Consider the following 23,696-nt stretch of genomic DNA (forward strand, 5'->3'; position numbering starts at 1 on the left):
AAAAAATATATATATTAACAATAGTTGGGGGTAAACATGTTATACAGTGCTCAATTTAAAAATAAACAACAAAGGAAAAAGGACTAACAAGTTCTGTCAGAATATAACAATTAGGAGAGTATAATGATGCGAAGAGGAAATGCCTGTATGTTTACGCCCTCTATTTTTATTCTAATTGCCTGTATGTGAAGTCATTGTCAAAGCAAAAGAATGTAAATCACTGCTATTTAGGAGCCACTTTAGGCCAGCTCAACCTGTTTGTGTTTTTGTTTTGTTTTTTCCCAGTTCTTCGTTGCAGGAAGGTTTCATTTCATTTCTCACAGTCTTCCTCAACATAAAGAGGAAAGAAGGTAACTTTTTTAACGGGATAGATATCATTTATCATTTGTACCTCGTGACTTTTGAATATATTTTTGAAGTGGTATAGTTATCAATTAAGAGGCCTTCTACAGGAAAACATCCATTCATATTCAGGTCAGTTGTTTTCTTATGAATATTAGATTATTAGTTAAGGCCTGGCTGGAACACTTATGTAGCTGAATTTTATGCAGAAGCCTGTGAAGCCACCAAGGCTTGGGCTTTGGCAGGTAGACCCAGGCAGGGCCCTATATTTGAATATAAGAAGTGTATTAATATGCTTTACGGTACAATAAAAACAATGAGGAAACATTGACTCCATGGCCAAGAAGCTTCTTTGTAAAAACACTAATGCCTTTTGGAAGGAGGTGAGGCTTGCTAATCACTGCAAGTAGTGTTGCACCGATACCATTTTTTTGGCCCCGATACCGATACCTGGCTGTGCAGTATCGGCCGATACCGATACCATACCGATACCACCCCGTTTATATATATATATATATATATATATATATATATATATATATATATATATATATATATATATATATATATATATATATATATATATATATACAGTGCTGCTCGAAAGTTTGTGAACCCCACAGCGATGGTCAGATTTTTTGTAAAAAAAACTAAAATAACCTTATTAAATGTTAAGTTATACCCAAATCCACAATACTGACATTCCAAATAATGGACTGAAACAAAAGAAATAGTTATATTGTCATTCTTTATTTAACAAAAGTGGTTGATTTAAGAAAAACTCAGATATCATGTGTGCAAAAGTATGTGAACCCCTTCAGTTAATAGGATATTGCGCCTCCTTTTGCAGAGATTACCTCAACCAAACGGTTTCTGTAGTGACTAATCAGCCTCTCACATCTACTTTGGGGGATTTTTGCCCATTCTTCCTTGCAGAACGCAGTCAGTTGAGAGAGGTTTGATGGGCGTCTGGCATGAACTGCTCGCTTCAGGTCCCGCCACAGCATTTCAATGGGATTTAGGTCAGGACTTTGACTGGGCCAGTCCAGAACACGAATCTTCTTCTTTTTCAGCCATTCCTTGGTTGTAATGCTGGAATGCTTTGGATCATTATCATGTTGCATGATCCACCTTCTGCCAAGCTTTAACTTCAAAACAGATGGCGTCAGGTTATGTTCTAGGATTTGACAATTTTCCTCAGAATTCATGATTCCCTGGACTATGTGGAGTTGTCCAGGTCCTGAGGATGAAAAGCAAGCCCAGATCTTGACATTCCCACCTCCATGCTTCACTGTTGGGAGAAGGTTCTTTTGGTGGTATGCAGTGTTGACTTTTCGCCAGACATGGCGGTTTTGGTTGTGACCAAACAGTTCAATTTTGCACCTACATCAGTTGATGAAAACTCTTTTTAATTTAGTCTCGACAACACAACTGTTAAAAAAACAAAAAAAAACTACTGAATTGATTGATTAGGAAATCAGGTTGAAATAATAGAAAATTCCAAAATGTTGAGGGGGTTCACAAACTTTTGAGCAGCACTGTATATATATATATATATATATATATATATATATATTTTTTTTTTTTTTTCTCCCCCAAAGAGCTACATAATTGGATGTGAAATCATTGCTATCAAGGCTTTGTCAGGCTGTTGCTTACCTTTGCAAAATAGGAAAAGGATTTGTACAAAGTATAATACTAGCCCAACAGTAAGAAAGTAAAAATAAGTTCATAATAATAAACTGTGAATGAACTGAGTAAACTTTTTTTAACCTCTCAAAGGCCAAACAGTGCAACTTTCAAGAAATTATTGTCACATTCTGCTGCTGGTTAGGTTGTGTTTTGTTGCTGGGCTGTTAGTGGGGGCATTCCTGACGTCGCACCTGAATCCAATGCAGGCTCATCAACGCAGCATTTAAGCACGGGTGAGCTCAGAGAAGGCTGCAGAGATATTTGCTTTGCTGATTGCCATTTGACATCTCGCACTATAGTCTCGCTACATTTGCTTTTTACGCCCCTGCATTGGGTTTTTTCCTGTTAGTGTGCTGCACTCGTTTGTAACCTCTACCCTGTGCAGGTATTTGAGTGTTTTTATTTTGAATTTTTGGCTCGCTGCCTATCGTCTTTGTGAACCTTCGAGTTTGTAGTATTGAGCTCCGTCGACCTGCTGTCACGGACTCCTTTTGTTATTTCTACTATCCCGCGATCGCGTGTTATTTTTTTGTTTGCAATCATTAAACCCTTGTACGTATCTCCCGCTTGTTGTCCGCTTCGAGGTCCAACCTTGTTTCCGCATTTGTGGACGCTAACAATTCTAAGTAATAATAATTGACCACAGCATCCCGTTTCTCTATTAGCCTCCTTTTTTCGGGGCGGGGGTGGGTCCCTTATTTCTATTTCTGAAAGGTGGCAACCCTACTTTGGAAACAGTTCCCAAATTACTGCAGCATTTCTTTAAGTAAAAGACAAAGTAAAGTTGACGTAGTGAACTGACCAGAGATTGTTGCACCGGTCCAGCGCCCTTCCATAGCAGTCCTGCTCTTGCAGGCTCAAACTCGTTGTGTTCGTTCACGCTTCGTCTTCAAACGTTTTATCATGTTCGAGGTATTGAAACTGGCCGATTTAACTCCACATCTCGAAACTTTCAGGCCGCAAATCTTGCATGCAGTCATTGATTTTAATTGACGGGATTTCTATTTTGAAATATTTCCCGACTGCCGCCATGTCAGCGCCACCATGTCAACGCCGCCAAGCGGCCTTGTCATTGATCAGGAGTGGCTATTGGCCCGTTCTCATTGGTCTGGAGCAGGCCAATAGCGATGGCTGTTTGGTGTTCACGTGTCATCACACTACACGGAGACAGAGTGTAGTGAGCGCCAGGAGGGAAAAAAAAAGGCTGCGGTCAAATGTTATAATAATGGACCGGTAAATGGTATCGGCGCCGTCTTTGTTGGTACTCGCCGATACCGATACCACCATTTCGGGCCGGATCGGCGCCCCCTGCCGATACTAGTATCGGTATCGGTGCATTTTTAATTGCAAGCCCTGCTTACCTCGCTCGATAGATGGCTTCTCTGGTGCAAATGCTATTGCGGCTTTCTCGCGACAGCATTATGAAAATCTTTTTAACTGTGTCCCAACTGAATACTATCAAGTGGGCAATGTCGAAGAGGTGTGCACAATTAAGACCCATGAGGTGTTTCAAGTTATCAAAAACTTATCAGTTAATTAGTCCACAGGTATGAATTCTATATCTGCCCAACAGCTTATGCATGCTAGTCCGAGGCGTGTTCAACCTCTTGGACTATGCTTTACGTCCTTTATGGTTCACGGCTGTCTTCCCGACTCTATGATGTCGGTGCTACTGGTCCCTGTCATGAAGGATAAAGCAGGGAAAGTAAGCAGCTCGGACAACTATAGATCCATCGGCCTTGCTAGTGTTCTTTATAAGGTATTTGAACTCCTCATACTGGAGAGAGTTACAGTTTTTCTCAAATGTCAGAACACATTTCAGGAAACTGCCATCCGTTTTCTCTAAACTCTAAACACAAAACACTTATCTCAAGCTAGCTCCACAAAAACTCGCATTCTCTTTGCAAAACGAAACTCTCACTCCAAAACCCAAACTTTCACCTCAAAACTGTTGCTCCAATGGCTAAGACCAAACTTTGACAACAAAATGGTCCCCGGCAACTGGTCATTGTGCTCGGAGATCAAGAAATTGTGCTTTAGCAATCGAGAAAAACTGTAATACATTAATACGCTCTACAGATAATCAGTTTGGTTTTAAACCTTGGCATGGCACAGACATTTATATTTACAGTATGTTTTAAAAGAATTAGTCGATAGCTATATGAGGAAAAACTCTATGCTCGTGTGCTTTCGAGTGTGAACCACGAGAAGTTGTTTAGGAGATTAAGCCACGCAGGGTTTCTTAATGACATCATTAGAATTCTTTTATATTGGTATACTCATCAAACTATGCAGGTGAAGTGGGACGGCTGTATATCTGTTTGGTGGGTTGGTGGTGAACCATCTAATGTATGCAGATAATTGCGTGCTATTTAGCTCGAGCTTAGCTGGTCTGCAGCAGCCTCTGCATGTCTGTTCCGGGTATGAGGAGTGGTATGTACTGTACTTCCTTTATCTAATTATATGTCCCAGATAGCAGACCGACGTTGATTTTCCATCAAAATCATCAGTAGGGTTGACATTGAAATTTTCGACAATAAACAATGTTGAATCAACATTGCAAATACCGATGACACCTGACAGTGACGTTGAAACAACATTGTTTTATAGTGTGTCAGGCGATGGTTGAGTTAATATTGTTTTAAGGATGATGAAATAATGTTGACAAATGGCTGATTTTTGATTGAACGGGAAATATGATTGAAACGTAATCGAATTATGGATGAGCGGGAGTTATGGTCAAAAAATAATTGTGTTCGTGGTTGAGCGGGAAGACAGCGTATCACCTCAAACGAACTCCACTGGACATGCCTCACTTAAGGATAGCCATATTTAAAGGTAAGTCTGTTGCTTTTCATCAGAGCCTTTACCAGCAAGGATGTCTTACGGTAGAATAAACCGCTTTTGTCATCAAAGTTGTGTATAAAACAATTTGCCTGACACAACGTGACAAAGTTGCCGAAATTGTAAGAAATGGTGTATTAGCTGTGATTGGCGTACAAGCGAAGACCTACTTAGCCCGGATGTTAGCTAAGTAGAACTTAGTTCAGGCAAACGTAATTCTTTTTGCAATTAAAGCGCCTAGATATGACACAATCGAGCCTTGTCTAAATTAATTTATTGAACACGAAGACAGTCATTTTTCCATCGTATCTGGCTAACGAGCTAGCTCCTTTCCCATATGTAACCATAATTTGTTTTGAGATTTGTTGAGAAGCTCACTTCACCAGAAAATTGTGAATTATGTTAAACTAATCCATGATAACTGCTCAAATTCCTTAATATGAATTAACTGTGAATGTCGTTTTGTTTGTATTTTTAATATTCACTGAAGAGGCAGACAGGGATGGACACGTCACAATATGCATTTGCTGCTGTTGTGTAGAAGTGGCTGCGCTATGCCCCAGGCCGCGTTAATGGCAAATTTTGCAGCGATGCTCGTCAGACTGAGGAGGAGGCTAGTTTGAAATAACTTTACTGCGTGATTCAATTAAAAAATAAATTGAAATCTAGCCAAGGTGTTATTTTTATTATGTATTAATTCATTGTTAAATTCTTTATTTGATATATATATATATATATATATATATATATATATTTTTTTTTTTTTTTTTTTTTTTTTTTTACTTTTCATATATAATATTTTATTAGTCAGCCTAGCTGTTTCTTCTGTCTATAAATAAAGCAGGACCTCTAAATATGGGCATATTTTAAAGCATTAATAGCATCATGGTTTAAAATGAAGGAAAAGATAACATCGGTTCAGCATTGTTCCAATATTATTAATAATCCAAATGACGTTTAGGTTTTGTAAGGATTTCAACAGTACAATATTAATGGAGGGTGCAAAAGTGATGACAAATCAACGTCGGGTGTCAACGTTGATTCAACAATATAAGATTGACAGCGGAATGTTGATTCAACATCATTTCAACGTCTGTCTGCTATCTGGGGTAAGGCCGAGACTTGAATGGAACAACACTTCTTTATTCAGTATGCTTCTCATCCTATGTGCCCACGAATCATCACTTTGATGTCTTTCTAACATAATACCACACCCACAGGATGCGCATACCACACCCACAGGGAGGGCACAACCATGGCAACAGCAGTGTGACATTAATATGTTACATCTCCTCCCCCTTACATAACATGTCCCAGAAATAAAGACAAAAGAACATCCTGCTTTTCTTGTCTATGTTATTACTTATAAATCCAATCTAGTAGGCAGTCGCCTGTCAAGTGCAGGATAACAAAGTTTAACAGTCACTTCAGATTATTCACTAATGGAAACAGGTTCCAATAACGTTGCAGATTCCATTTGTGCATTGTTTGAATTAGACATAGTTACAGCAGTATTGTTTGGTTTTGACACATCCAGTAAGCTAGACATTTCTGTTTTCTTTTTTGACACATCTGGAAAGCTAGAAGTTTTGGTGTAATTACACTGCTAGAATCATCACAATCAATAGACAGTTCTGGAGTAATGTCTGGTGTTCCCAACAATTGGATTTCAGGTGGCTTGTTGAGAATCTTTTGGCAAGATAAACCTTTTTTTCCCGTCTCTTCTGTTTATCTGATCGTGGCCACCAAAAATAACTTCTCGCCATTTCTTTCATTTTAATTATACCTCTGTGACCTGCATGCAGTTGGACAAGCATTTTAACATGCAATGACTTTGCCACTTTTTGTTATGTACTTCCTCTCATGGAAGGCCGAGACTTGAATGGAACAAAACTTCTTTATTCAGTGTGCTTCTCATCATATGTGCCCACGAATCATCACTTTGATCTCTTTCTAATATAATACCACAATACAAGACACGGTACACCAGGAGAGCCGTCTTGCCCTGACGAGACCTTCGCCACTGGTTATGTGAGAGATTCATGGGATCACTGGAAGCCAGCGTGTCTTACTGTCCTAACAGTGGAGGATATCGAGGATATTTGGCTGTTTGGCGTGACGTTTGTGGGGTTCCTTCTGCTTGGCTTAGGAAGTGCCCTGCTCTACCGGAATGTTTCCAAAACGGCAGCTTTCAAGGAAATCAACAAATTGACCACGGATAAAATGGTGCAATTCAAGGCATTGGAAGATCGTGTCGAGGCTCAGACCAAGAACTGGCTCCATGGACTCACGGTTCGGTCTGAGGAAGGATGGCGAAAAGTGGATGCTACCTTGCACCAGGTGACGGAACTGTTGGGGCAGGTGACTGAACTGTCGAGGCAGACCGTGACTATTGGCAATGACTTAAGGGACCTGAGATCTCGCCTACGCCATGAGGAGTGAGAATTTGACTAACCATATTTGGACATATGAAATTAATTATTCAGCTTAATTCGATTATAATTTTCCTTTCCCAAACACCCTTATCCCACCGCTCCCTTCTCCTGGTGAGAGCCGCGCAGATGGCCCTATCTCTTGCCCTTGATCTCTTCCCAAGCCGGTCGCAGGGCCCCGCGACTCTTGTTTTGTCACGGACACGTACAAATGCTGATACACTTGTGCATACACACACTCACACACAACCTCCCCCCCTCCAGCCCGCCACCGCCTTTTTCTTGCTATCACTGCACCCCCCCTTCCTCCAGCCATGACTGGTAGTTTTCCTTTTTTTCGCACAAAAAAATCACTGCATGTGACCTGTGCATTGTGTACTACCCCTGCTATGTTGTATGATAAATATGTGTCTGCTTGTAACTTGATCTGTAATTTCTGAAGAAGAGAGGGAAGTTGGCAGCGCAGAAAGTCTGCAGCGGCCCAATGCTCACTCATCGAACGGTGGTGTGAATGACAAATAAATCTCTGAATCTGAAACCCAAGGGAAGCGCATATCATACCCACAGGGAGGGCACAACTACGGCAACAGCAGTGTGACATAAACATGTTACAGGGAGCTATACAACATTAAATACAATGAATCAAAGAGGACAAACTGCTGTGGTATACAATGACTCTCTAATAATCTTGTTGAAAATGCCCAGGTGGTCCAACGCCTCTGAAATGTTCGTAGCTGCTTGGGTCAATACTCTCCAGGCCCTCCTAAGGGCGCTGATGTTGAATTTTATTGATCATTTGAAGGGTTCTAAAAATGTGATTTTCTTGGGCCGGACTAGCATTCTGCACAGTTCTACATGCTGCTTGTCACTGTTCTGGAAACACTTGTATAGGTGCCTTTTAAAAGTGGGTCACTATGTAACCTAGTTTTGTATCACTGTAGTTTACCTCCTTTTATTATCATTTTGTTTTTAGTTTTGTTTCATCCTTTCCATGTATTGTACAGTATGTATGTGGCTTGGACCTTGAGTCTGTTAATGAATGAATGAATCAATCAATCGATCGATCAAACAATCAATCAATGAATCTATCAATCAATCTATCATCTATCTATCTATTTACCTATCTATCCATCTATCATCTATCTATCTATCTATCTATCTATCTATCTATCTATCTATCTATCTATCTATCTATCTATCATCTATCAATTTTTTTTCATAATGCTGAGGCGCATCAAAAAACAAATTGGCTATTGGAATTGTTTGGAAATGTCGAAGTAACTCGGAAGAGAAATACAATGTTAAACATATGTCAAATACAATTGTATTACAATGGCTGTACCAGCGATACTGTACACCGTGCTATTTATTCTGCTGTTTGCAGCCAGGTCGAAATAGCAAATGAGAATTTATTTATTATTTTTTCATGTGGGTAGATAAACAAGTAAATACACATCAAATAATTGCACATTTGCATTATTTATGATTATACTTTTATCCGTGGTTTAGATTTCTTATCTGAAGTTATCATGTCCACATTTGAACAGGTTGAAAGGAAAATAGACCGAGTATGAGGAAGAACATTTTCCTGTTGCTGTTGCCCTTGATTCACATTATCACACCCTTATCAGGTATGTTTTTCATCTAATCCTTGAGGCATCTTGGTAACCAGAATTGTCGTTTTGCGTTTTCTTTTTTTTTTTTTTTTCCCAAAGTCAACATTGCTTAGTTGAAGGGACAAAATCCTAAAAATTGGACACAGATTTGAACAAAATGCTCTTCAGAATTGCATTACAGCATCCATTGCAAAGCTTTTAAAAATAGATTTTTGTCAACTATACAGCCTGATCCCTTGGACCATTTTTGTCTCCACTGACTCTCTTTTAAAGACACATTTCTCAATATACTGTATACTGATGTTGTATAAAGTTTTTCTCATAAAAACTGAATAATTAATTTGGGTGCCAATGAATGTGATAGCAAAGCAGAGTGATTAAAAATGAAACATTTTTACATTGACCAAACAGTAACTGAAACTTCCCACTGTCTTGACAACTTGAATTGTACGTATTTGATAAATTACATGTTAGCTCCTTTTTACAGTGGAAGACATCCAATCCATTTTGACAGGCAGGACAAATGCCAATGGCACAGAAACATGATATTCATTGCCAGACATCCCAGTTCAAATGAATTTGCTGTCATTGGCAGCCACTGAGTAAATTTATTGAATAAATTCAAATGTAGGTGAACTGGTTCCAGTGGTGTCCAAACTATTCCACATAGGGCCGCAGTGGGTGCTGGATTTCATTCCTACAAAACAAGATGACATCTTTTCACCAATCTGGTGTCTCACAAGTGTAATAATCAGTTGATTGCAGTCAGGTGCTGCTTGTTCGATCACAAACTTCATTGGTTAAACTGTCTGTGCTCGACTGATAGGAACAAAAACCAGGACCCACAGCGGCCCTTGCGGACAGGTTTGGACACCCATGGGTTATACAGTTAGCGTGTTTCCCTTAACCACAAGATGACGCTATAAATCAAAGACATTGCATTTTCACGTAAAAACAACTGCCAATAAACAAAAATAAAATTAAAATGATCTTGGTGATTTGGGATTGCTATACATTGTTTACATATAGAATTTATGTGTTTAATTAAATGTGTGTCAAGTTGTGTAATTCCCCTAAGCAAAATCAACAATGGCCTCAGTCTATGTTGCTTATATCAATTGTTTATGTAGATCAAAGGAGTGGCTTCTTGTATATGCAGAAACATGATATACCATTTGTAAGTAAGAGCATTTTCAGCTCCTCTTTTCTTGTTTTTGGCATGTGCCAAAGTTTATTTGCATGCTTCCATTCTGCAAGATGAATTTGCAGTTGAGTCTCCCTGCACCTTTTTAAGTCAACAGCCATTAAGAGGTTCTACTTGGCAAGCAGGGTACTGACTTTTCTAAAGAGATAGGAGGGTTCGTAGGAAGATTTCATTCTGAACACAAATGAGCCCTGCATTTGGACCCGGAAGGGGGAAATGAGGTGATAACCACACGGAGACCAGAAGAAGCCACAAAAGAGACAAACAGGTTTTTCGGAACATCCGGATCATTCTGTTCCGGAAAACCTGTTTGTCTCCCTCAACCCAAAATGTTCAACCCAGGAGAGGATTGCTGTTGTAATTTGTTGAACAGCTGGAATAGAACAAACCTACAATTACGAAGTCATAGTTGCCAAATACACATTACAGGATTCACATCTAGTTCAGAATATAAACAATTTATTAAATGGCTTTATTTTCAAACAAACATTTCACTTTGTAAGGTGCAACATAACGGAAGGCTACAATTCAAAGTTACTTCCACGGGTCGTCTTGAACACATTACAACCCTGGTCACCAAAATAAATCTTCTGTCGGGTGTCTATGTGTTATTTGTAATTTGGGCTTTGTGTAATAATGCGCAAAGCCATGCCAGCTCGCTGTGAGCCCTGACAGCGTCATTCAGCACAGGCCCACAATAGTGTTGTATCGGTCGCGAACGATTCGTTCTTTTTGAACGAATTGTTTGGGTGAACGAGACCGAACTAATCACCATCTGCACTGATTCGTTCTATGAAGTTGGTGGCGCTTGTTCGCTGCGTGGGAGGGCGTTGAGCAAGCGGCAGCGTCTTCTGACATCGCACACGACCAATCAGACGCCAGCCTCATCGCGGGCAGGGGAGGGAGCGGAAACAGAATCATGGCGTATGTCACTCATTTCCACGTGTGGCCAATAAGCAGCCAGCGTGCAGGCAGGGGGGAAAGACTGAGTTTTGTCACTTCCCGTTCAGTGATTCGGTCCTCCGGTTCCTGACCTAGCTTGCTGCTAACTTGACTTTCCAGTAATGACTATGCGGTGAACGAGTCATAAAATGAAAGGAAACGACTTTGTCACATATTTGTTAACGTGGAGCCTATCAAATGCTGCTCAAAAAGACAAAAACACCACACAAATCTAGCGAGCATGGTTTAGTGTTCTACTTTTCTAAACAGACTCGGGACTGTGCCTATGACGATATACTATCAAATTTACAGTAATTTAAAACACGCGTAGCTGCGAGGCAAGCAAAACCTGAGCTGCGGTCGCGTGACGGCAGTGAAGCGGGCAGAGAACTGTCACTATATGGAGGCTTCATGGCAGCGATATGTACCTCATATGTGCACAGAAAAAAAATAATATTTAGTATGATCACCATAATACTGATTTGCAATGAAACTGTATATACATGTCAATTTTTTCCGAGTGTTTTTTTTTTTTTTTTTTTCGTGTCAGAGGGTGTCGGTTGGTTTGACAAATTATGTCAATCCGTCCATCATGTGCTACTCAAGCGCCCCAAAAACAAAGCGCGCGGACACGGGAGATTTTGCAATATGTCTACATTTTTCTTAACAGACTAATGAGAGTAGAAAGGCGAAATCATAAAGCAAACAATTATTTCTCGTCAGCATTTGACGATCTGAGATGCGGGGACGACAGGGGAGCTGACCGGATTATTTTATTAATACCAGTGCAAAAATTCAAAACGATCATCTTAATAATAAAAAACAAAAATACAACAGAGCGAGAGGTTAATATGATGTGTTGGCCGTTCCATAATTAGAAATTAAACTTTCGATTTATTTTTATTTTCGTGACAGCAGGCATGCCGCGTTGGCTGTTAGCAGCAGCATTGTATATGTGAGCAAGATCATGCTAAAGAAAGTCCGTGCGCCCCCGACCCCAAACCCCGACTTCCCCCTCAAAAGGAAAATGTTTAACCGTGTCCTAATTCGAAATGCAAGCACGAGCCATGACTTTGAGCCCATAGAACTAGGACAGACGACGCGGAAGTTCTCCCTCGCTTTTGCAGCTGCGGGAGGGAGGGAGACGAGGCTGTCTCTGAGAGCAGAATGATATCGCCTGTCACTCATTTCTGAAACTACGACGAGTGGTCAATGTGCAAGAGAGGGAGGGACCAAGCAATGTCACTTCCCGTTCAGTTATACTGCGAAGCGGTCTTTGGTGATTCGTTCGCCAACGTCACTTCCCGTTCACTAACCGAACGATTCATTTGGGTGGGGAGGGAGATGAGGGGGGCGAACGATTCGTTGAACGATTCGTTTGAACGAATCGTTTTACTGAACGAACCGGAATGGATTCGTTTACTCAAGTGAACGACAGATCCCGTCACTAGCCCACAATACACTACTGGCCAAAAGTAATGGCAGCCCTGCAATTCTGTCAGATAATGCTCAATTTCTCCCAGAAAAGGATTGCAATTACAAATGCTTTGGTAGTAATACCTTCATTTATTTTGCTTGCACTGAAAAAAAAAACAAACGAGAATGGGGGGAAAAATTAATCATTATCATTTTACATAAATCTCCAAAAATGGGCCAGACAAAGTATTGGCACCCTTTGAAAAATCATGTGATGCTTCTCTAATTTGTGTAATTAACAGCACCTGTTACTTACCTGTGGCACATAACTGGCGGTGGCAATAACTAAATCACACTTGCAGTCAGTTAAAATGGATTAAAGTTGACTCAACCTCTGTCCCGTTTCCTTGTGTGTAACACATTGAGCATGTAGAAAAGAAAGAAGACCAAAGAACTGTCTGAGGACTTGAGAAGCAAAATTGTGAGGAAGCATATGCAAACTCATGGCTACAAGTCCATCTCCAAAGACCTGAATGTTCCTGTGTCTACCGTGCGCAGTGTCATCAATAAGTGTAAAGCCCATGTCACTGTGGCTAACCTCCCTAGATGTGGCCAGAAAAGAAAAATTGACAAGAGATTTCAGTGAACAGAAGATATACGTATAAATAGAAAATATTTTGTGGACTGATGAAACCAAAGATGAATTGTTTGGGAGTAACACACAACCTCATTTGTGGAGGAAAAATGGAACAGCTCACCGACATCAGCACCTCATCCCCACCGTGAAGCATGGTGGAGGGAGCATCACGATTTGGGGCTGTTTTGCTTCCTCAGGGCCTGGACAACTTGCAATCATTAATAAAAGAATGAATTCATGAAGTAAATCAACTTCAGAATGGTTTCAGAAGAACAAAATACACATTCTGGAGTGGCCAAGTCAAAATCCAGACATGAACCCCATAGAGATGCTGTGGCATGACCTAAAGACAGCGATTCATGCCAGACATTCCAGGAATCTGACTGAACTACAGCACTTTTGTGGAGAAGAATGGTCCAAGATTAGCCCTGATCGATGTGCCAGATTGATCTGCAGCTACAGGAAGCGTCTGGTTAAAGTTATTGCTGCCAAAGGGGTGATCGCTAAGAAATTTGATGGTTCTTTATTCTTCCCCCCTACTGTCATTGTTTGCATACTATCCTCATTAAAATATGAAAAAGCTATAAATGTTTGGTTTTAGTTAAAGCAGACACCGTTTTTTCCTCTGTGTGATTTAGACAAAGATCAGATATCATTTGACGGTGATTATACGCTGAAATATGAGAAATTCCAAAAGGTTCAGATACTTTTTCATACCACTGCACTTTGTGTTTCTTCTACTATTTTGCTCAGACATCATTATAATGATTATACTACCTAGTTGGATGTGAAGTTGCTTATAAGATTTGAAGCTTATTGATTGAAAAAGGAGCTATTCGTACAGTTCCCGGTAATTATTTTGGTCCTTAAAAGCTTTATTGTTCATCAAATGTTAGGGTGCCTCAAGGAATAAACTGCTGAGCTGGCATATTCATGCACATTTTTTCTGACTATGCAGTACACTTCATAACACAGCTTTGCTTTAAACCTGTTTAAATGTCTAACATACTACCTTTGGTACATGTACTGCCCCTACCCCTTCCATCTTGCAGCCCAAAATACAACCACAACATCTACTACAAACACATCAGCAGAGATCTTCATACGACCAGTGGATGTCTCAGTGTTTGTGGGGGACCCCGCCACGTTCATTTGTGCTGTTCCTGAAACGTCTCCCATTGTCACATTCGCCTTGTTTGGAGACCATGGCAATTACAGCCTCACCTGCCCTGGTGAACGTGTAGAAGATATTCCTCAGGTCAGAAAGGAACTTTGCCCCTTTTTTTCAACTTAAGAAAGCAGTGTATTGCTTAAGTGAAAACGAAAATCAAGTGTGCTATTGTGATCATTCGTTAAATGCATGCTGAATATTCTAAGCTTTGGCTGGAGTTGCAATGCTGAAATAGCATTCAGTGACATGTCTACGAATGTCTTTTAACTAGCGGACAGTGCCACATCAGAAGAAAAATAAGTTAACACTTGAACTTGAATATAGTAAATATTGTATACCTGTACGTCCTGGGCATGCGTGTGCACCCCCCCCCAAAAAAAAAAAAAAAAGAATGTGTGTTTAATTGGAACAACACGACAGCAAATAGCTCGCTGCACTAATGCAAAAGGCTCGCAAGACGAATGCAAAGACAACACACACAACAACAACAACAACAGGAAAATCCCGCAGCACGACGACAAGAGGATGACCAGAAAGTAATAATAAATTTTTTTTTTTAAATTTAAAAAGGACAACACCTTGTATATTGCTATATATGCTTTGTGCCTCTCTCTACAGACCTCCGTGAAGTTGCCCCCACCCCATCAGACACAAATTTATATAAAAACAGTTTCAATTGTTTGTGCTGTAAAAGTTCTGTTTATGCTGCTTTTGTTTTAGAGATGTTTACAATTCTTTTATAGGTAAATCTGAGGTCAGCTAGCCCCCCCATTTCGATTAAAAACTGTGTTAATGGTTTTTGCTGGAACGGTTTAGTCGATATTATGCTTTTATTGAGATTTTAATTTCGAGTGGTGACGTCACTCGTAGCTTTTCCTTGGCTTAGCTCCTTCGGCTAATGGAGCGTACTAACTTTCTCACTAATAGAAGGGTGTCCTAACAACTAGCACAAACGGAGCACAAACGAATGGTACCACTTCGGGTCCATTTTGCAGTAAATGAGGGACTGAGAGTGACGTAATCACTCGAAATTAAAATCTAAAGCCCCCCCCATTTACAGCAAAACGGACCCGAATTTGTTTGTTTGTGCTAGTTGTTGGGCCACCCTCTCTGTTATTGAGCGATTTGGTACCCTCCATTAGCCGTGGGAGCTTGACTAAGCCTTAGCCTAGCCGCGGCCAATTTAATTAAAAAAACCTATACCTACCTTACCTATAAAAGAATTATAAAAATGTCTAAAACGACAGCAGCACAAACCAAACTTTTACAACAGAAATGATTGACATCATTGTTATATAAATTTGCGTCGGGGGGTGGGGGGGGTTGACTTAAGGTCCGTAGAGATAGTCACCAAGCACATATAGCAATATTCAAAGTGTAAATGTTTGAGCGAATTATGTAACTTATGTTTTCCAGCTCTGTACGTGTTGTGGAAATGATGAGTTACGGTTACACAATAGCAGGAGGAGGGCGGGAGTTGTAGTCCTCATGTCTACTTCCATGAAATGTAGTCTACCTCCGGGTCTTCCTCCTGTGCTTCTTGCCGTTGTGTTGTGGCACAGTATGAACTGAACTGAACAGTATGGACATGCAGGTGACATTTTTTTTTAGGTAACCTATTGTGGTTCCTCGGTTTTATTATTATTATTATAGTTATTCTGTGTTCTGCTGCCCCTTTAAGCTCAAAGTGACCCCCTTAGAATGCTTTAAAATGCATCAAAATCGGCAGGCAGGGCAAGACAGGTGCACTCTTTGATACCGTGTAAAGACAAATTCCAAATACACTATGTAGCGCCAAGCGCCCCATAGCAGCCGACGGTTTGGGCCCTACTTTGACCCCCCCAGAATGCTTCAAAACTCACCAAACCCAACAGCCAGGTGAACACTTGTGAAAACTTTGATAAAATTTAAAAAATCAAAATGCCCGTAGTTGCTGGATAGGCTCCAGCACCTCTGCGACCCTCGTGAGGAAAAGCGGCATGGAAAATGAATGAATGAATGAATGAATGAATGAATGAATGAATAGGAAGAAAACCAACATTTCATTTTTTTTTATTTTTTTTTTTTTTAAGGTGAAAGAGGAGGTAACGCAAAGATTAAAACTTAGAACACATCAGTACTATATGAATGGGATACCATACGCGGTGCCCAGACTGCCGTTAGTACTACATAGAGCGCTGCCCGTAATGTGACTCGAAGTAGCGATTTAAAAATCTCTCTCAGTTTTTATTTGGCACCGACTGACCACAGAAAACCGGAGATATGATCCTTTTAGTTTCATAATAGTTACTATGAAGGAACTATTCACTATTCCAACTAGTAACTATTTTCTCCACTAGGGGGCACTCATGCTCCTTGGACGAATAATGTTTCATTTCTGTCTTTTTTTCTCTCACTGGAATTCAATGATTTTATTTATCAATTTTTTTGTATTTCTTTGGCTTAATGTGGTTATGTAATGGGTTATTGCTCAGTATCAATATAACAACAGTTCATATAGGTAAGTTTGTGCTGAGAGAAAAAAAATACAGTTTAAAAAAAAAATCAAACAAAAATAAGCAGTTACTCACAATGTTACTCATTACTTGAGTTTTTTTTTCACTGGGAACTTTTTTACTTGTACTTGAGTACATTTTTTGGATAACTACTTTTACTTTTACTTGAGCAATATCATTTTGAAGTAACGCTACTCTTACTTGACTAAAAGTGTTGGCTACTCTATCCCCCTCTGTTTGTTACCAGTGTTGGGAGTAACGCCGTTATAAATAACGCCGTTACGTAACGGCGTTATTTTTTCAGTAACGGGGTAATCTAACTAATTACTTTTTCCGCCGTTACAACGCCGTTACCGTTACTAAATTGAAGAAACTACCAGCCGTGTCGAGTCGACTCTCTGCTCTGTTGATTTGTCATCCAAGACTTGAGGTGCGTTCAGGTTCGAGAATAGCGCACGTACTTCTGATTCCAAGCTGTTTGTCCTTGCTCATTCAATTAGACAATGCTTTCCAAAGTTTGGTAACGTTTCTGTGTTTGCTACACCTGACGCTAGCCTCGTTCCCATCTCCCACTGTCAGTCAGCAATAATTCTGCTTCCATCTTGAGGACGGCAGACGCTTTGAAGGTGACGTGAATTGTCGGGAAACGAGCCTACCTGAATGCAACCCCTGAGAGATGCGATGGTAGTGATTGTGATTGGCTGAGGGTTAGAGTCATGTGTCGTGGTAAGCCAATCAGAGCCGGTGATTTCACAAGCAAACCGGAACAGCACGTGAGGCAAACACACACACGCAAAACAGATGCACAGGGTCGGGATGGCAGAGCATTCAGAAGAAAAATTGTCCTTTAAGAGGTGGAGATATAGACACTATTTCAAGTTTGTCGAAATTAAAGGAAAGAACCTGCGCGTAATGTGTAATTTATGTCCCGGGGCAAAGCTTTTGTCGACATCTGTGGTAAGCAATTCAAATCTGCTGAAGCACCTAACAAGTTAACTACCTGTCTGTTCTTCTCTATTCCACTGACTCGAATACTGCTCAGAAAATTTCAAATTCTTTGACATACAACAAGTTATTTTTAAAGTAACGGAAATAGTTACTTTCCCTGGTAACTAGTTACTTTTACTATAGAGTAATTCAGTTACTAACTCAGTTACTTTTTGGAAGAAGTAGTGAGTAATGTAACTAATTACTTTTTTAAAGTAACGTGCCCAACACTGTTTGTTACACACCTTCTGTATTAGACATAATTAATTAATTGTACAAACACAATGATCATATATCAACTGCATTAGGGCTCTTTTTTCTATTCGCATTATAAAATACATTCAGGATTATCTTCCTCATTACATAACAGTAAGGGATCTACTTTTGTCTACGGTTGTCATTAAATTGAATATAACCTAAGGATTGAGAAGAATCTTTAGTGCTTATTTCTCTCTTTTTAGGATATTTATGGAAGGTGTTATAAAGAAAAAGGACTGTCACTGGCTGTGTGGAATATCAAAGGAACCTCTAATTCAGACAATCACACAAAAGTTGTTTGTCAGTTGCCAAATGGCGGTGACTCTTCCACTGCCATCCTATATGTTCATGGTGAGGACTCCTACTGCACTGTATCAAGTCTTCATTGTACTGTACTATATTGCATTGGGGAAGCTGAAGGATATCAGAATTTATCGTCAGTCAAATAATACATAACATACAAGCATTCCCTCTACAAAACAAGTTAATTTCAAATCAGATCTAGACTTCACACATTCCAAACTATACAGAGCACGCTGAAATCTCAGTGTAGCAACTCATAAACACATACATACTCACATTCATACCAATGAGCAATTTAGAGTCTTCAGTTAACACATACAAACAGTTAACAAAAGTAAAATCTGACATATTAAATTAGATGATTGGAGGGAAAGAACAGAATTTCTATGATGGATAAACTAGGAGATACTTTACAAGCATTCTATTCCATCTTCCATTTTTTGCCACTAATGTCAAATGTGTTCCTTTTTAGACAATGGCAGGAACTTGGCCATCCTCGTTGGTTGTGTCATTGGTGCCTTCTTTGGTTCCCTCCTGGTGTTTGCTCTGTTGTTTTTACTTTTGCAGAGATCTGAAGCCTTCCAGAAATGTTTCAGTAAGTAGACATTTATAGTAAATCTAATTATGCTGAAATATTTTTATTGTATGCTGCCAATTATTTTAGACTCTGTATTTTCTTACTGTTTTCTTTTTTCTTGCAGGCGGCAGGGGAAGAGATGATGATGCATTCACAATTATATCAAAGGATTTTACCAAGCAGCAGGATTAATGATGAAAAAAAAAATCATATCTTGCAAACAAACAGATGATGTATCAGAATTAAAATTGATATGCTGTTAATGCAAATATGAACAGTAAAAAAAAAAACTGAAAAAGAAAACATCACAGTAAACCTTCCAAAAACTGTGACGGCAAAAAAACTGTGTGATGAAACAATAATTCAAACCACATACCAGTGCAATCAGATTAAATGATTTACGAATATGACATGGAAGTGATGAGGAATGATCAAAGGGTTGATTTTAGAGAGACATTAAATCAGTGGTGTCAAACTCATTTTTGTATATAGGCCAAATTCACGTCGAAAGGAGCTTAATTAGGGTGGAGCAGTATATTTTTGGTCAAATAACAGCAATTCATAGCATTCAAATAACAAAAATTCGTACAATATTCACGTTGCAATTTTAACAATACGATGAATCTGTGTTTTTATTTATATACAATGGTATGAAAAAGTAGCTGAACCTTTTGGAATTTCTCACACTTCTGCATAAAATCACCATCAAATGTGATCTGATCTTTGTCAAAATCACACAGGTGAAAAAACAGTGTCTGCTTTAACTACAACCACCCAAATATTTACAGGTTTTCTTTTTTTTTTTTTTTTTTTTTTTTTTTTTTTGAGGATAGCCTGCAAACAATGACAGAAGGGGGGAAATAGTGAAGTGAGTGAACTCTCTGCCTAAGGACACTTAAAGAGCAATTGAAACCAATTTTTACCAAACAATTGAAGTCATGTGTGTGCCCAATTACTGATGAGTGGTTTAAAGCTGCCCTGCCCACTATAAAAAACACATCTGGTAAGAAATGTCTTGATGAGAAGCATTGTTGTGCATCATGGCTCGATCAAAAGAGCTGTCTGAAGACCTGCGATCAAGGATTGTTGATTTGTATAAAGCTGGGAAAGGATAGAAAACCATATCTAAAAGTCTGGATATTCATCAATCGACAGCCAGAGAAGTTGTCTACAAATGGAGAGAGTTGGGCACTGTTGCTTCTTTCCCAAGGAGTGGCCGTCCACCAAAGATGACATCAAGAGGTCAGTGCGGAATATTCAGGGGTTAAAAAAATAAAAAATAATAACCTGAGTGTCTGCTAAAGACTTACAGAAATCACTGACACAGTCCAACATCTCTGTGCACACATCAACTATCTGTAAAACTATGGCCAAGAATGGTGTTCATGGGAGGACTCCACGGAGGAAGACACTCCTGTCTAAAAAAAAAAAAAAAAACATTGTTGCTCGTTTAATGTTCGCAAAAAGGCACTTGGACACTCCACAGAAGCTTTGGCAAATATCCTGTAGACTGATGAAACCAAAGTTGAAATGTTTGGGAGTAACACACAACGTCATGTGTGGAGGGAAAATGGAACAGCTCACCAACATCACAACCTCATCGCCACCGTGAAGCATTGTGGAGGGAGCATCATGATTTGTTTTTTTTTTTGCTGCCTCAGGGCCTGGACAACTTCCAATCATCAATGGAAAAATTAATTCAAAAGTTTATAAGGATGTTTTGCAGGAAAGCAGTAGTGAAAGCGGACGCTGTTTTTTCATCTGTGTGATTTGAACAAAGATCAGATCACATTTGATAGTGATTTTATGCAGAAATGCGAGAAATGCCAAAAGGTTCAGATACTTTTTCATACCACTGTATGTGTAACTTACAGATCTCAGTGGATTACAGTTAGTTCATCTGATCCTTATAAAATAATTTGATATATAAAAATCATTTTTACATCTTAACGCTGTCTTTAATCTTGACTACTTCTACTTGCCCCATCACATGTTGCAAACTCAGGTTGTTTTTGTTTAATGAAAGTGCAATTGTACCCCTACCTTGTAAATGTATGCATCAAAATATGCATACGTTTTAGTTGGCAGTGTGTTACAGACGGTATCGCAACATTCACAGAAACATTCCATTAAACATCTTGACTTCACGTACTTATTTGTAACTGCACATTTGCACATGAAATTGCCTAAAAAACAATATTATGATATGATTCATACAGGCATTGATTCTGCAGGAACACACTCACTTTGTTTCTTCTCGATGTTTCCGCTCAGCTACATTTTGTGTTTTTGGCAACCACGCCTGTTCACGCAACGTCCGCATAGGACAAACTTTCCATAACGTATATTGCTGAAGTTTTTAAAGACATTCTAACACAGAAACACATGGTGGATGAGCTACTACTGGCAGAGGTTTGTAGCTGACTGCAGACACGGAAGAGAGTTTTTCTCTCTTTCTCAGAGCTAAGTGCACGCATTCCCTCACACAAGCCCAAACACGTTTGGATTTAAGACAAAGTATGCATTAACAAGGAAATCACACAAATCACAACATTTCTGGTTATACAGCGTTCATGTTAAATTCAAAGGACATGATTCTTTCTGTTCTGCTTGAATGAATGAAAAAGTGTCTGACTTGCAGAACAACCCCGCGGGCCGGCTTGGACTGCTGGCAGGCCAACTCCGGCCCTCGTGCCATACGTAAGACACCACTGGTTTAGATTGTGATCAAAATTGGACAACATGGTAGTGGGTGGCGTGTTTGCTGAACTCTCATGCACAATAAAAATTCAACTAATTAAATGCCAGAGCGTTTATTTTTAAGTATTTCAGGGACAGTGGTCACCAAAGTGAACAATATTCAAATTTTTGACACTTACGGTCTTTTATGCTTTATAGGGCAAGTGACTATTTTCGGCAAAAGGATGCTGAATTTTCATATTCCAGGCAGGAGTTCAAGAGGACGACCAAACAGAAGTTTTATGGATGTAGTTAAATAGGACATGAAGGTAGTTGGTGTAAGAGCAGAGGTTGAAGAGAGAGTTTTAGATGGAGACAACTGATTCGCTGTGGCGACCTCTGAAGGGAAAAGCCGAAAGGAAACAAATAAGAAAAAACTAAATTAATGAAATGTAAATAAAAGCTAAATTAATGAAATGAAAATGGGTTATTGTCAAGTTCAAACAACAATCCTTAGGTAGACATTTATAATATTACCCAAAATAAGGAGAGAAGGCACTCAGTTTTTGTGAATTTGTGAACAGTGAAATGCTAGATTACACTAGTGTACAGTCACCAAAATTGCTCTAGCCTGAACCCTCCCACGCCCTTTCTTTTTTTTTTTTTTTTTTTTTTTTTTTTTTTTTTTTTTTTTTAAAACCTGTCCTGTTCAGCTGTTTGACACAGAGAATGGAAGTCTAAGTGCCCGGATTCTGAACAGTTTTAATGTTTCACATGGAGAGTCTGACATACTCCCATTGTGATCATTCAAAATACCTTTTTATTATGACAAAGCAGCGAACAGGAAGGGATTATGGGGGGACAGAAGAAAAGAAATACAAGAGAAGAAAGAAAAGAAACACATACACAAACAACAACAAGAAATACATTGAACATCTAAACTAGTTACTAATATGCTGGTGCTATCGTCAGCGAGATGTATTTCCGGTTTACACCATGTGGGGGCCAATTGGCCAGTGAAAGAGGAGAATGGGGGTGGGGGTGTCTATAAGACTATAAGCTAAGTGATTGAAAGGGGTAGAGTGTACACAAATCAGTTCTGTGATCTAGAACCCAGTAATCGTGTGAATCTCTTATGAGTGTAAGCCCGTTGGCGACCAACCCTACGCCGCCGCATCGCCAATCCCGGCACCGGAACCCCCAACCCGAGCATGCCCTACCACATCCAGCCGCACGCAAGCCCCACCGGGCGCGCGACAGCCACGCAGACGGGCGGAGAGACCGCGCGGGCGCCAACCCAGGGCCACGGCCCCCACCCAGCCAGCCCGGGGAGGGAGGGCGGGTGGGGGGGGTGGGGGGTCCATTGCGCAGCCCATCCCTCCTCCCGCCGCCCAGCAAAGGAGCCACCGTCCCCCCCCCGGGACCCAGGGTGGTCCCCCGGGCCACCCGCGCGCCCATCAACCGGCCTTCAGGGATGGCAGGAGGGGACGCATCACCAACCCCACGCCTACACCCACCCCCGCCCGCCCACCCGGGCCACGAGCCACAGCCACAGCCCCCCAACCGGCACGGCACGCCACGGGACCCCCAGCGGCCCACCAAGCCACAGGCAAGGCAGGGTCCCCCGCCGGTGCAGGCGACACCCCGCTGATACACCGGCGCCCAGCCAGCGACCCGCGACGGAGCGCAGGGCAGATGCCCAGCCAGAGAAGAGAGGGGAAGGCGGAGGCAGGAGAACGCCCAGGGACTGCCACGGGGCGATGCAAGATCGGAGACCCGACCCCCCAACCCACTCCCGCGGCCGGCAGCCGAGGCAGAGGGGAGGCCACACCCCGGGAGCCACGCCATATAGAAAAAGTGTGGGACCCACCTACCACCCTATTACTGTGGCTGCCAGGTTCCCGACTGGCAGCCATCACCCAGCACCGTGATGGGGGTGTGAGGGGAGGGTAGTGCAATGTATGCATTAAAATAGGAGAGCTTGGCTTGGGGCAGTGGGACCGCAGCATGGAGTTTCTGTCCAGCCGCCCGTCCCACCGCCCTTTGCCGGAGCTCTCCTGTGGAGTATGATGTGTGTGGTGCATTTAAAAAAGGTGCAGGG

General features: G+C 40.7%; 1 protein-coding gene across 2 annotated transcripts; it reads left to right on the top strand.

Annotated features, from left to right (window-relative positions):
* The first annotated feature begins 214 nt into the window (after positions 1 to 214).
* Positions 215 to 19,574, top strand: LOC130914907 (uncharacterized). 2 transcript variants are annotated; one of them, XM_057834496.1, is made up of 6 exons: positions 215 to 350; positions 8,858 to 8,941; positions 14,178 to 14,383; positions 18,240 to 18,387; positions 18,812 to 18,934; positions 19,041 to 19,574. In XM_057834496.1, exons 2-6 carry the CDS (start codon positions 8,881 to 8,883, stop codon positions 19,106 to 19,108), a joined length of 606 nt encoding a protein of 201 aa, XP_057690479.1. In that variant the 5' UTR covers positions 215 to 350; positions 8,858 to 8,880; the 3' UTR covers positions 19,109 to 19,574. The 2 variants fall into 2 exon arrangements, with proteins under 2 accessions (XP_057690479.1, XP_057690478.1); XM_057834495.1 differs by having other exon boundaries at positions 244 to 474.
* The last annotated feature ends 4,122 nt before the right edge of the window (positions 19,575 to 23,696 follow it).

The sequence above is a fragment of the Corythoichthys intestinalis genome, chromosome 4, assembly GCF_030265065.1.
Source record: "Corythoichthys intestinalis isolate RoL2023-P3 chromosome 4, ASM3026506v1, whole genome shotgun sequence".
Classification (NCBI taxonomy): Eukaryota; Metazoa; Chordata; class Actinopteri; order Syngnathiformes; family Syngnathidae; genus Corythoichthys; species Corythoichthys intestinalis.

What these genes read in the sequence shown, in the direction of transcription:
- LOC130914907 (XM_057834496.1), top strand. Translation starts at nt 8,881, where the DNA reads ATGAGGAAGAACATTTTCCTGTTGCTGTTGCCCTTGATTCACATTATC. An exon ending in GTGTAGAAGATATTCCTCAG is followed by an intron (nt 14,384 to 18,239) that starts GTCAGAAAGGAA and finishes CTCTCTTTTTAG; the next exon opens with GATATTTATGGAAGGTGTTA. An exon ending in TGCCATCCTATATGTTCATG is followed by an intron (nt 18,388 to 18,811) that starts GTGAGGACTCCT and finishes GTTCCTTTTTAG; the next exon opens with ACAATGGCAGGAACTTGGCC.